The sequence below is a fragment of the Salmo trutta genome, unplaced genomic scaffold, assembly GCF_901001165.1.
Source record: "Salmo trutta unplaced genomic scaffold, fSalTru1.1, whole genome shotgun sequence".
NCBI classification, from domain to species: domain Eukaryota; kingdom Metazoa; phylum Chordata; class Actinopteri; order Salmoniformes; family Salmonidae; genus Salmo; species Salmo trutta.
In genome coordinates this window covers 937,524-951,315 of record NW_021823434.1, presented here as the reverse complement: position 1 = coordinate 951,315, position 13,792 = coordinate 937,524, and the positions used below count along the sequence as shown (strand labels likewise).

Sequence of the window (13,792 nt, the reverse complement as noted above, 5' to 3'; positions counted from 1 at the left end):
CAAAATTGATTAAATTTACAGCCTGTACTCTGGTAGCCTGTACTCGGGTAAGCCTGTATTCTGGTAAGCCTGTATTCTGGTAAGCCTGTACTCTGGTAAGCCTGTACTCAGGTAAGCCTGTACTCTGGTAAGCCTGTACTCTGGTAAGCCTGTACTCTGGTAAGCCTGTACTCTGGTAAGCCTGTACTCTGGTAAGCCTGTACTCTGGTAAGCCTGTACTCTGGTAAGCCTGTACTCTGGTAGCCTGTACTCAGGTAAGCTATACAAGACAGTTGTATATATTTGTTTAAATTAATTGGTAGCTGATTAGTATGCTGTTGCATCAAACATGTATTTTGTAATCTGCAATGTTTGAATTTCCAGCTTTAATTACTGAACAAGTAATTCCATTATTGCCACCAGCCAGCGTTGTAACTCTGACCTTGGGGAAGGAGAACCTGTAGCCTCTATGTTAGGCTACTGGAATTCAGTTTTAAAATCACCTGCCTAATGGGGCAACCACAGAGAAAGCACAACTTGACCAGATGCCAAAATTCAATAAATTGTTTGTCTTTCACTTAAACAATAGGGATGCAAGAACAGAAAGATCTGTTTTAGGTGAGGCTTACTTTGCAGTTTTTGTATTATTTGTATTACCTGGGGAAACCTCAGAACAGGCTCAACTTTCTGACTGCTCAGTTCACCTGCCCCAGGCAATAGGTCAACCCTTAAGGTCAATCCCTGAGACAGAGCGAAGGCTCAACAGACTGTACAACACTGACTGGCTGGCTGTTTAGCAGCTGAAAGTAAACCCAATGATATAGACAGACAGAACCTTCATATAACACTGACTGACTGGCTGACTGGCTGACTGGCTGACTGACTGACTGGCTGACTGACTGGCTGACTGGCTGACTGACTGACTGACTGACTGACTGGCTGACTGGCTGACTGACTGGCTGGCTGGCTGGCTGACTGGCTGGCTAAGTGCTCAGTGCACCAGCTGAAAGTAAATGCTAATTTCTGCTATTTGCTACGCATAACATGCTCTCTCCCCAAACTACAGAAATCCTGAATAACCACCACAACACTCTGTGAATGAATCCCTCCTCATCCTCTCAACATTATCCACTCTACTAACATACCCACATCAGTGGTCACTAGAGAGACATCTTTTCCCCCCCACTAGTGATTAAGGTTAGGATTGGGTAGATCTGTACCTAAGGGATCCTTCACCCCGGATCCTCTACTACAACACCCACATCATGGGGTCACAAGAAAAGGACCAGGGTCGTCTTGATGTGATGAACTAACCTTTATACTTCCTTTACCACCTTCACACTGTTTCAACACCTTTAACGTGACGTCGTATATATAAAGAAGTGCCTTAATTGATAGATAGGACTGACTAAACTCACAGTCAACTATTCAGTTACATTGATAGATAGACAAGTCTCACAGTCAACTATTCAGAACGCTCTAAAGGCAGAGAGCTCTATGGGGAATAAGCAGAGAGCGCTCTATGGGGAATAGGCAGAGAGCGCTCTACGGGGAATACGCAGAGAGCGCTCTATGGGGAATAGGCAGAGAGCGCTCTATGGGGAATAGGCAGAGAGCGCTCTATGGGGAATAGGCAGAGAGCGCTCTATGGGGAATAGGCAGAGAGCGCTCTATGGGGAATAGGCAGAGAGCGCTCCATGGGGAAGAGGCAGAGAGAGCTCTATGGGGAATAAGCAGAGAGAGCTCTATGGGGAATAAGCAGAGAGCGCTCCATGGGGAATAGGCAGAGAGCGCTCTATGGGGAATAGAGAGAGAGCTCTATGGGGAAGAGGCAGAGAGCGCTCTATGGGGAATAGAGAGAGAGCTCTATGGGGAAGAGGCAGAGAGAGCTCTATGGGGAAGAGGCAGAGAGCGCTCTATGGGGAACAGAGAGAGAGCTCTATAGGGAAGAGGCAGAGAGCGCTCTATGGGGAATAGAGAGAGAGCTCTATGGGGAAGAGGCAGAGAGAGCTCTATGGGGAAGAGGCAGAGAGAGCTCTATGGGGAATAGGCAGAGAGAGCTCTATGGGGAATAGGCAGAGAGAGCTCTACGGGGAAAAGGCAAAGAGCGCTCTATGGGGAAGAGGCAGAGAGCGCTCTATGGGGAAGAGGCAGAGAGCGCTCTATGGGGAAGAGGCAGAGAGAGCTCTATGGGGAAGAGGCAGAGAGCGCTCTATGGGGAAGAGGCAGAGAGCACTCTATGGGGAAGAGGCAGAGAGCGCTATATGGGGAAGAGGCAGAGAGCGCTCTATGGGGAAGAGGCAGAGAGAGCTCTATGGGGAAGAGGCAGAGAGAGCTCTATGGGGAAGAGGCAGAGAGAGCTCTATGGGGAATAGGCAGAGAGAGCTCTATGGGAATAGGCAGAGAGAGCTCTACGGGGAAAAGGCAAAGAGCGCTCTACGGGGAATAGGCAGAGAGAGCTCTACGGGGAATAGGCAGAGAGAGCTCTACGGGGAATAGGAAGAGAGCGCTCCACGGAGAATAGGCAGAGAGCGCTCTATGGGGAATAGGCAGAATAGGCAGAGAGCACTCTATGGGGAATAGGCAGAGAGAGCTCTACGGGGAATAGGCAGAGAGAGCTCTACGGGGAATAGGCAGAGAGCGCTCTACGGAGAATAGGCAGAGAGCGCTCTATGGGGAATAGGCAGAGAGCGCTCTATGGGGAATAGGCAGAGAGCGCTCTATGGGGAATAGGCAGAGAGCTCTCTATGGGGAATTGGCAGAGCACGCTCTACGGGGAATAGGCAGAGAGCGCTCTATGGGGAATAGGCAGAGAGCGCTTTACGGGGGAATAGCAGAGAGCGCTCTACGGGGGAATAGGCAGAGAGAGCTTTACGGGGGAATAGCAGAGAGCGCTCTACGGGGAATAGGCAGAGAGCGCTCTACGGGGAATAGCAGAGAGCGCTCTACGGGGAATAGGCAGAGAGAGCTCTATGGGGAATAGGCAGAGAGCTCTCTACGGGGAATAGGCAGAGAGAGCTCTATGGGGAATAGGCAGAGAGCGCTCTATGGGGAATAGGCAGAGATCGCTCTATGGGGAATAGGCAGAGAGCGCTCTATTGGGAATAGGCAGAGAGCGCTCTATGGGGAATAGGCAGAGAGCGCTCTATGGGGAATAGGCAGAGAGCGCTCTATGGGGAATAGGCAGAGAGCGCTCTATGGGGAATAGGCAGAGAGCGCTCTATGGGGAATAGGCAGAGAGCGCTCTATGGGGAATAGGCAGAGAGCGCTCTATGGGGAATAGGCAGAGAGAGCTCTATGGGGAATAGGCAGAGAGCGCTCTATGGGGAATAGGAAGAGAGCGCTCTATGGGGAATAGGAAGAGAGCGCTCTATGGGGAATAGGAAGAGAGCGCTCTATGTGCCATGGCCAACAGTAGCGCACAAAATTGAGAATAGGGTTACATTTGGGATGAATAGAGTCCAATACACAACCTGTTGAATAGAGTCCAATACACAACCTGTTGAATAGAGTCCAATACACAACCTGTTGAATAGAGTCCAATACACAACCTGTTGAATAGAGTCCAATACACAACCTGTTGAATAGAGTCCAATACACAACCTGTTGAATAGAGTCCAACACACAACCTGTTGAATAGAGTTCAATACACAACCTGGGCAGTACTCTGGTATGAGGCTGACTGTAAAGCAGGTGGAAACAGGGCAGTACTCTGGTATGAGGCTGAATATAAAGCAGGTAGAAACAGGGCAGTACTCTGGCATGAGGCTGACTGTAAAGCAGGTGGAAACAGGGCAGTACTCTGGTATGAGGCTGACTGTAAAGCAGGTGGAAACAGGGCAGTACTCTGGTATGAGGCTGACTGTAAAGCAGGTGGAAACAGGGCAGTACTCTGGTATGAGGCTGACTGTAAAGCAGGTGGAAACAGGGCAGTACTCTGGTATGAGGCTGACTGTAAAGCAGGTGGAAACAGGGCAGTACTCTGGTATGAGGCTGACTGTAAAGCAGGTGGAAACAGGGCAGTACTCTGGTATGAGGCTGAATATAAAGCAGGTAGAAACAGGGCAGTACTCTGGCATGAGGCTGACTGTAAAGCAGGTGGAAACAGGGCAGTACTCTGGTATGAGGCTGACTGTAAAGCAGGTGGAAACAGGGAAGTACTCTGGTATGAGGCTGAATATAAAGCAGGTAGAAACAGGGCAGTACTCTGGTATGAGGCTGACTGTAAAGCAGGTGGAAACAGGAAGTGAATAATGAAAAGACTATGATTGTGGTCCAAACATCACCCTATCCCCTTCATAGTGCACTAATTTGGAGCCCTGGGCAGAAGTAGTGCACTACTTTGGAGCCCTGGGCAGAAGTAGTGCACTATAGGGAATAGGGTCCACTTGGAAAGCATCCATTTTGGCCTAGAGAGAGTGTCTGAAGAAACACACACCTGTAGACAGCCAGGAATAAAAAAACAGCTCGATTGCAAAGATGTAATGATCATTTACTTGACTCAGATGATTGGTACGGTACAATAAGCGAGATGATTGATCAACCTATACTCTACAACATGTTTTCATCAGAATGACATAACCTTAGGGCTGTAGGTATGAATGTATGTTCGTTTCCTGTTACAGACATGAAAACATGCAAAGTATATTATCATATTAATCATTATGAAACATAAACAAATCATATTCTGCATCTTTGACACTATCTTTCTTCCATCAATCAAAAAACACACAATGTGCCATTTGATTCTATTCATGAAAACACACAATGTGCCATTTTATTATTTTCATCAAAAACACACAATGTGCCATTTGATTCTATTCATCAAAACCACAATGTGCCATTTGATTCTATTCATCAAAACACACAATGTGCCATTTGATTCTATTCATCAAAACACACAATGTGCCATTTGATTCTATTCATCAAAACACACAATGTGCCATTTGATTCTATTCATCAAAAACACACAATGTGCCATTTGATTCTATTCATCAAAAACACACAATATGCCATTTGATTATTTTCATCAAAAAACCACAATGTGCCATTTGATTCTATTCATCAAAACACACAATGTGCCATTTGATTCTATTCATCAAAACACACAATGTGCCATTTGATTCTATTCATCAAAAACACACAATGTGCCATTTGATTCTATTCATCAAAAACAAACAATGTGCCAATTGATTCTATTCATCAAAACACACAATGTGCCATTTGATTCTATTCATCAAAACACACAATGTGCCATTTTATTATTTTCATCAAAAACACACAATGTGCCATTTGATTCTATTCATCAAAACACACAATGTGCCATTTTATTATTTTCATCAAAAACACACAATGTGCCATTTGATTCTATTCATCAAAACCACAATGTGCCATTTGATTCTATTCATCAAAACACACAATGTGCCATTTGATTCTATTCATCAAAACACACAATGTGCCATTTGATTCTATTCATCAAAACACACAATGTGCCATTTGATTCTATTCATCAAAAACACACAATGTGCCATTTGATTCTATTCATCAAAAACACACAATATGCCATTTGATTATTTTCATCAAAAAACCACAATGTGCCATTTGATTCTATTCATCAAAACACACAATGTGCCATTTGATTCTATTCATCAAAACACACAATGTGCCATTTGATTCTATTCATCAAAAACACACAATGTGCCATTTGATTCTATTCATCAAAAACAAACAATGTGCCAATTGATTCTATTCATCAAAACACACAATGTGCCATTTGATTCTATTCATCAAAACACACAATGTGCCATTTGATTCTATTCATCAAAACACACAATGTGCCATTTGATTCTATTAATCAAAAACACACAATGTGCCATTTGATTCTATTCATCAAAACACGCAATGTGCCATTTGATTCTATTCATCAAAACACGCAATGTGCCATTTGATTCTATTCATGAAAACACACAATGTGCCATTTTATTATTTTCATCAAAAACACACAATGTGCCATTTGATTCTATTCATCAAAACCACAATGTGCCATTTGATTCTATTCATCAAAACACACAATGTGCCATTTTATTATTTTCATCAAAAACACACAATGTGCCATTTGATTCTATTCATCAAAACACACAATGTGCCATTTGATTCTATTCATCAAAACACACAATGTGCCATTTGATTCTATTCATCAAAACACACAATGTGCCATTTGATTCTATTCATCAAAACACACAATGTGCCATTTGATTCTATTCATCAAAACACACAATGTGCCATTTGATTCTATTCATCAAAACACACAATGTGCCATTTGATTCTATTCATCAAAAACACACAATGTGCCATTTGATTCTATTCATCAAAAACACACAATGTGCCATTTGATTATTTTCATCAAAAAACCACAATGTGCCATTTGATTCTATTCATCAAAACACACAATGTGCCATTTGATTCTTTTCATCAAAAACACACAATGTGCCATTTGATTATTTTCATCAAAAAACCACAATGTGCCATTTGATTCTATTCATCAAAACACGCAATGTGCCATTTGATTCTATTCATCAAAACACACAATGTGCCATTTGATTCTATTCATCAAAACACAATGTGCCATTTGATTCTATTCGTCAAAAACCACAATGTGCCATTTGATTCTATTCGTCAAAACACACAATGTGCCATTTGATTCTATTCATCAACATGTAGTATAAAATGTGTGTTTGCTACTCTGTGATTAGATAGGAAAGGGACATCAGCATCTTAAATCCATCAGATCACTGAGCAATCTGTGCTGTTATTGGACCACTGAGCAATCTGTGCTGTTATTGGACCACTGAGCAATCTGTGCTGTTATTGGACCACTGAGCAATCTGTGCTGTTATTGGACCACTGAGCAATCTGTGCTGTTATTGGACCAATGAGCAATCTGTGCTGTTATTGGACCACTGAGCAATCTGTGCTGTTATTGGATCACTGAGCAATCTGTGCTGTTATTGGACCACTGAGCAATCTGTGCAGTTATTGGACCACTGAGCAATCTGTGCTGTTATTGGACCACTGAGCAATCTGTGCAGTTATTGGATCACTGAGTGGATCACTTCTGATCACTTCCACCCTGTTGAAATGATTGGCCAGTTCCTGGTCCACTGATGTCCTTCCCACTTGGTCCTGTCTCCTCTTCTCCATGATCAAGTCCTCCAAACACTGAAACTCCAGCATGTGAGACTGTTTATCTGACATCAGGATCTTTAACCTGTATGGCTGTTTTCCTATCCGGATCTCCCCACCCATTTTGAACTCCCGTTTGCCAAACCTGCACCAAGCGGCAAAACACTCTGAATTTCTCCAGCTCAACTCTCCGTCTTTAGCTCCTACCTGTTCCATAGCGTTCTGAACCACCATCTCGGCGCTGAGGGCTTTGAATTTATACAACTCGTTGACTATCCTACATCTCCTTCCCTGGCTGGCGTCTGTCAGGAAGCTGTTCTTTATCTCTGCTCTGTGCAGGTGCACCACCTGGAAGTCACCGACATACACCGCCCAGTGGGGGTACTGTCCCGTTGTTACAAACTCCACCAGGTCACCTGCCTTGCATTTGTTTAGTAGATTCTCAGGGGAGTATATTTCCATGGCCGCGGTCTTGACGCTCTTCTCGTAAATACATTCCTCCAGGTGGTAAACGGCGCACTCCACCTCGTTTCTCTTGTCGTAGTGTTTCTGTTCCGTAGCAGTGCGGTGCTCTTTATCCGCTCCATCTACGTTACTGTTTTCACCCTCCGGTTCCTCGTCATCTGTTGAGAATATATAAGACACTCCGATCCGTGGATCTTCCTCAGTGTCCAGCCCGTTGGGGTCCACTGTGGGAACTTCTGCGTAACTTAGATGTGACAGTTTCATTTTATCCACCTGGTTACCCATGCCCCCTCCCTCGGTAGCTGATAGAGAGGATGTTGACGTTCCTGGAGGACGCTGCCGGGCGGTCCACCTCTTAAAAGCCGAGGATCATCGCCATCTGTAGCCGCCTCTGTAACACACAACCCGGGTAAACTAATGACAACCTCCCAATGGACTCCGATCCATCTGTAGCCGCAGATCTCCCAAAAAACCAAAGTAGTCCTCCCAAGCAGCGGCCGGCTGTGAGGAAGCCTATTCAAATCAACAGGTACCTTGCTGTGGATTGATGTTGCCTAGTCTATTCTACGTGCGTAAAGTTAGAACATTTAACTATCATGCACAATACGATTAGATCGATTAATAGCTTACAGGCTCTTCGTGCCCGGTGACTAAATGTATGTTATGTCCGTGCTCGCCGATAAAGTAGGCTGCATGAATAGTTTCCGTCAACACCACAGAGGCGATAGTGAAGCCTGCGAGTGATTGTGGATTCGATGGCAGGCAGATCTCGACTTGGCACAGATACAAACAATCTCAATTAAAGCTGTAGCGCGCATTTTCTTTTCATGATCTTTTCCAAACTCCCATAAAGCATGGGCTAAAAAGTTAGTGTTGGAATGAATAATTACAACCTATTATGCTAATAGGCTTCCATTATATTCTACTCCTTGGGAATGAATAAGATTTAATGTGTAAGACTTGACATAACTTTGTTATTATACATATTCAGCAACATTGTATTAACATTGTACATAGTAATATCTTTGTAATATCAGTGTGCTAAACAAGTTCAGCCTGTTTGTGGAAGAGGGATTGGTTTTGTTATAGCTTACATATATGCTGTTTTCTTCCTTTTACCCGTAACAGCATGGCACTCATATCGTCTAGTCTACTAAACTGTTCCTTAGTGTCTCACATCGTCTAGTCTACTAAACTGTTCCTTAGTGTCTCACATCGTCTAGTCTACTAAACTGTTCCTTAGTGTCTCACATCGTCTAGTCTACTAAACTGTTCCTTAGTGTCTCACATCGTCTAGTCTACTAAACTGTTCCTTAGTGTCCTTAGTGTCTCACATCGTCTAGTCTACTAAACTGTTCCTTAGTGTCTCACATCGTCTAGTCTACTAAACTGTTCCTTAGTGTCTCACATCGTCTAGTCTACTAAACTGTTCCTTAGTGGCCTTAGTGTCTCACATCGTCTAGGCTACAAAAATGTTACAGAACGGCCTTTGAGTTGATATAGTTTGCCCTCTTTATCTGCCTGTCTCAATGTAAACAACTGACAGCTGCAACATTGGTTAGGTCGTAAATGGGACCCTATTCCCTATATAGTGCACTACTTGTTACCAGGGCCCATAGAGTAGTAGTAGTGCATTATATAGGGAATTGGGAGCTATTTGAGAAGTACCCGTTGTCATTTTCAGGACAAGCAGACTCCATGAGAGCCACCTTTGGAAGTGGGTTGTGGGTTATTATGTAGCAGTTAGGACATGGGCACAGTATGGACCGGAATGTCTTTTGGTAAACAGCTGGCATAAAGAGAATGTGTGATAGAGAAAAACATGTGTGAGCAGGAGATACTGAGAAGAAGAGAGAGACAGAGAGCATTAGAATCAGAGAGAGAGAGACAGAGAAAAAAGGACAGTGAGACTGGGAGAGAGAGACAGAAGGAAGGAAGGACAGTGAGAGAGAAGGAAGGACAGCGAGAGAAGGAAGGACAGAGTGAGAAATACATCAGAGTATCCTCCAATAAAACTGCACTAAACGAGCGCACACACGTGCATGTTGTACTAAAAGTTCACTTGTTCAGTGGATAGGAATATATATATATACTGCTAAAAAAAATAAAGGAAAACTTAAACAACACAATGTAACTCCAAGTCAATCACACTTCTGTGAAATCAAACTGTCCACTTAGGAAGCAACACTGATTGACAATACATTTCACATGCTGTTGTGCAAATGGAAGAGACAACAGGTGGAAATTATAGGCAATTAGCAAGACACTCCCAATAATGCAGCTGGTGGCCACACCATTTACATTTTAGTCATTTAGCATTCATACATACATATACATATATATATATACATATATACACACATATATACATATACATATACACATATACATATACACATATATATATATATATATATATATATATATATACATATATATATATATATATATATATATATATATATATACATACACACATATATATATATATACACACATATATACATATATACATATATATATATATACATATACATATATATATATATATATACATATACACATATATATATATACATATACACATATATATATATATATATATACATATATATACATATACATATATATATACATATACACATATATATATATATATATACATATATACATATATACATATATATATATGTACACATATGCATATACATATATACATATATATGTACACATATGCATATACATATATACATATATATGTACACATATGCATATACATATATACATATATATGTACACATATGCATATAAACACATATACACACACACACACATATATATATACATATATATATACATATATATGTATATATATGTGTGTGTATATATGTGTGTATATGTGTATATATGTGTGTGTATATGTGTGTATATATATATATACACATATATACATATATATACACACTACCGTTCAAAAGTTTGGGGTCAATTAGAAATGTCCTTGTTTTTGAAAGTAAAGCAATTTTTTTTGTCCATTAAAATAACATCAAATTGATCAGAAATACAGTGTAGACATTGTTAGTGACTATTGTAACTGGAAATGGCAGATTTCAATGGAATATCTACATAGGCATACAGAGGCCCTTTATCAGCAACCATCACTCCTGTGTTCCAATGGCAAGTTGTGTTAGCTAATCCAAGTTTATCATTTCAAAGGGCTAATTGATCATTAGAAAACCCTTTTGCTATTATGTTATCACAGCTGAAAACTGTTGTAGTGATTAAAGAAGCAATAAAACTGTCCTTCTTTAGACTAGTTGAGTATCTGGAGCATCAGCATTTGTGGGTTCGATTACAGGCTCAAAATGGCCAGAAACAAAGACTTTCTTCTGAAACTCGTCAGTCTATTCTTGTTCTGAGAAATGAAGGCTATTCCAGGTGAGAGATTACCAAGAAACTGAAGATCTCGTACAATGCTGTGTACTACTCCCTTCACAGAACAGCGCAAACTGTCTCTAACCAGAATATAAAGAGGAGTGGGAGGCCCCCGGTGCACAACTGAGCAAGAGGACAAGTACATTTGAGTGTCTAGTTTGAGAAACAGACGCCTCACAAGTCCTCAACTGGCAGCTTCATTAAATAGTACCCACAAAACACCAGTCTCAACGTCAACAGTGAAGAGGCGACTCCAGGATGTTGGCCTTCTAGGCAGAGTTCCTCTGTCCAGTGTCTGTGTTCTTTTGCCCATCTAAATCTTTTCTTTTTATATGCCAGTCTGAGATATGGCTTTTTCTTTGCAACTCTGCCTAGAAGGCCAGCATCACGGATTGCAAAAGGGTTTTCTAATGATCAATTAGCCTTTTAAAATGGTAAACTTGGATTAGCTAACACAACGTGCCATTGGAACACAGGAGTGATGGTTGCTGATAATGGGCCTCTGTACGCCTATGTAGATATTCCATAAAAAAATCTGTTTTTTTCCAGCTACAATAGTCATTTACAACATTAACAATGTCTACACCGTATTTCTGATCAATTTGATGTTATTTTAATGGACAAGTGTTATTATTTTCTTTCAGTTGACCTCAAACTTTTGAACGGTAGTGTGTGTTTATATATATATATATAACAGAACAAATGTTTGCTGTTATCCTGATAATCTCACTCTTAACAACTTAGTAGTTACTGTGTTTCTGACTGCTGTTCTTTCTTTTTGCTACATGAAATCACTATCAGTTAGCATGTGGAACATTCAGGGTCTAAACTCATCAACCTATCAGTTAGCATGTGGAACATTCAGGGTCTAAACTCATCAACCTATCAGTTAGCATGTGGAATATTCAGGGTCTAAACTCATCAACCTATCAGTTAGCATGTGGAACATTCAGGGTCTAAACTCATCAACCTATCAGTTAGCATGTGGAACATTCAGGGTCTAAACTCATCAACCTATCAGTTAGCATGTGGAACATTCAGGGTCTAAACTCATCAACCTATCAGTTAGCATGTGGAATATTCAGGGTCTAAACTCATCAACCTATCAGTTAGCATGTGGAATATTCAGGGTCTAAACTCATCAACCTATCAGTTAGCATGTGGAACATTCAGGGTCTAAACTCATCAACCTATCAGTTAGCATGTGGAACATTCAGGGTCTAAACTCATCAACCTATCAGTTAGCATGTGGAACATTCAAGGTCTAAACTCATCAACCTGTCAGTTAGCATGTGGAACATTCAGGGCCTAAACTCATCAACCTATCAGTTAGCATGTGGAACATTCAGGGCCTAAACTCATCAACCTATCAGTTAGCATGTGGAACATTCAGGGCCTAAACTCATCAACCTATCAGTTAGCATGTGGAACATTCAGGGTCTAAACTCATCAACCTATCAGTTAGCATGTGGAACATTCAGGGCCTAAACTCATCAACCTATCAGTTAGCATGTTGAACATTCAGGGCCTAAACTCATCAACCTTCAGACTGAAGAGTTTAACACCGGAGTTCAACAAACATCTGAAAGATGTTGACGTCGTCATTCTGCAGGAGACATGGTGTAAGGCTGACGTTGTCCCACAGGCTTCAGAGAGGTCATTGTGACATCACAGAAACACAGCTCTGTCAATAGAGGCAGAGACTCTGGAGGATTGATCATTTGATACAAATCCAAATTGCAAAATCGAATTGATCCCCTCAAAATTGGTAAATATCACATTTGGTTAAAACTTGTACTGACAGAAAAAGATGTGTTCCTTTGAGCAGTATATATCCCCCTCAGAATCCCCATATTACTCAGAGGAGATCTTCCCCACCCTTGAGGAAGAGACGTGCCATTTCCAGGCCCAGGGAAATGTGCTCATCTGTGGGGACACAAATGCGCGCACAGGAACACTACCTGATCTAACGAGCACACGAGGGGACAGCTTTATTAGACCATTCTGTTTCTGTCTTCATCTCCCCCATAAAAACAAAAGCACCATCAACAACAACGGAAGGGATCTGTTGCAGCCCTGTCGAAGCCTGGGTCTGTACTTTGTTAATGGTAGGTTACGGGGGACTCTTTGGGGAGATTCACCTATTGCTCACCTCTTGGCCACAGCCCAGTAGACTATATGATTACAGACATTTCTCTCTCAGCTCATTCACTGTCAAGCCACTAACACTGTCTGATCACAGCCAAATTACGTTGTTCCTCAAAATAATTCGCAGCCCAGTAAGCTGCACAACATCAGAAATTCATACAGATGGGCCCAAAACAGCACAGAAGAACACCAGAAAGCAACCTGGAACCAAAATATCCAAACCCTCTTAGATAACTTTCTGGATACCACATTCACTCACAGTAAAGAAGGCATCAATCTAGCAGTACAAAACATCAACTATATATTCAGGCAAACAGCAAAAGTAGCACAACTGAAATTGATAAAAAAACTAAACAAAAAAGACCTGGTTTGATGAAAAAACTTAGAACACTATCCAACCAAAAGCACAGAGACATAAATAATGGTGAATTACGCCTTCATTACTGTGAGACTTTAAAACTCTATAAAACGTACACTTAGAACCAAAAAAGCACAGTACAACAGCAAGCAGCTGACACCAACTGAGGAGTCCATAAACACAAACAACTTCTGGAAAAACCAAAAGAAAATGAAAACAAGAGGA

General features: G+C 41.5%; 1 protein-coding gene across 1 annotated transcript; it reads right to left on the bottom strand.

The window, feature by feature from the left end:
- Positions 1 to 4,450: 4,450 nt before the first annotated feature.
- Positions 4,451 to 8,469, bottom strand: LOC115190945 (protein LRATD2-like). Its single transcript, XM_029748987.1, has 2 exons — positions 8,257 to 8,469; positions 4,451 to 8,017 (listed from the first exon to the last, which is right to left on the bottom strand). The coding sequence occupies exon 2, from the start codon at positions 7,909 to 7,911 to the stop codon at positions 7,012 to 7,014; it is 900 nt and encodes a 299-aa protein (XP_029604847.1). The 5' UTR covers positions 7,912 to 8,017; positions 8,257 to 8,469; the 3' UTR covers positions 4,451 to 7,011.
- Between the last annotated feature and the right edge of the window lie 5,323 nt (positions 8,470 to 13,792).

Coding starts and splice junctions, on each gene's coding strand:
- LOC115190945 (XM_029748987.1), bottom strand. CDS start 7,911: ATGGGTAACCAGGTGGATAAAATGAAACTGTCACATCTAAGTTACGCA.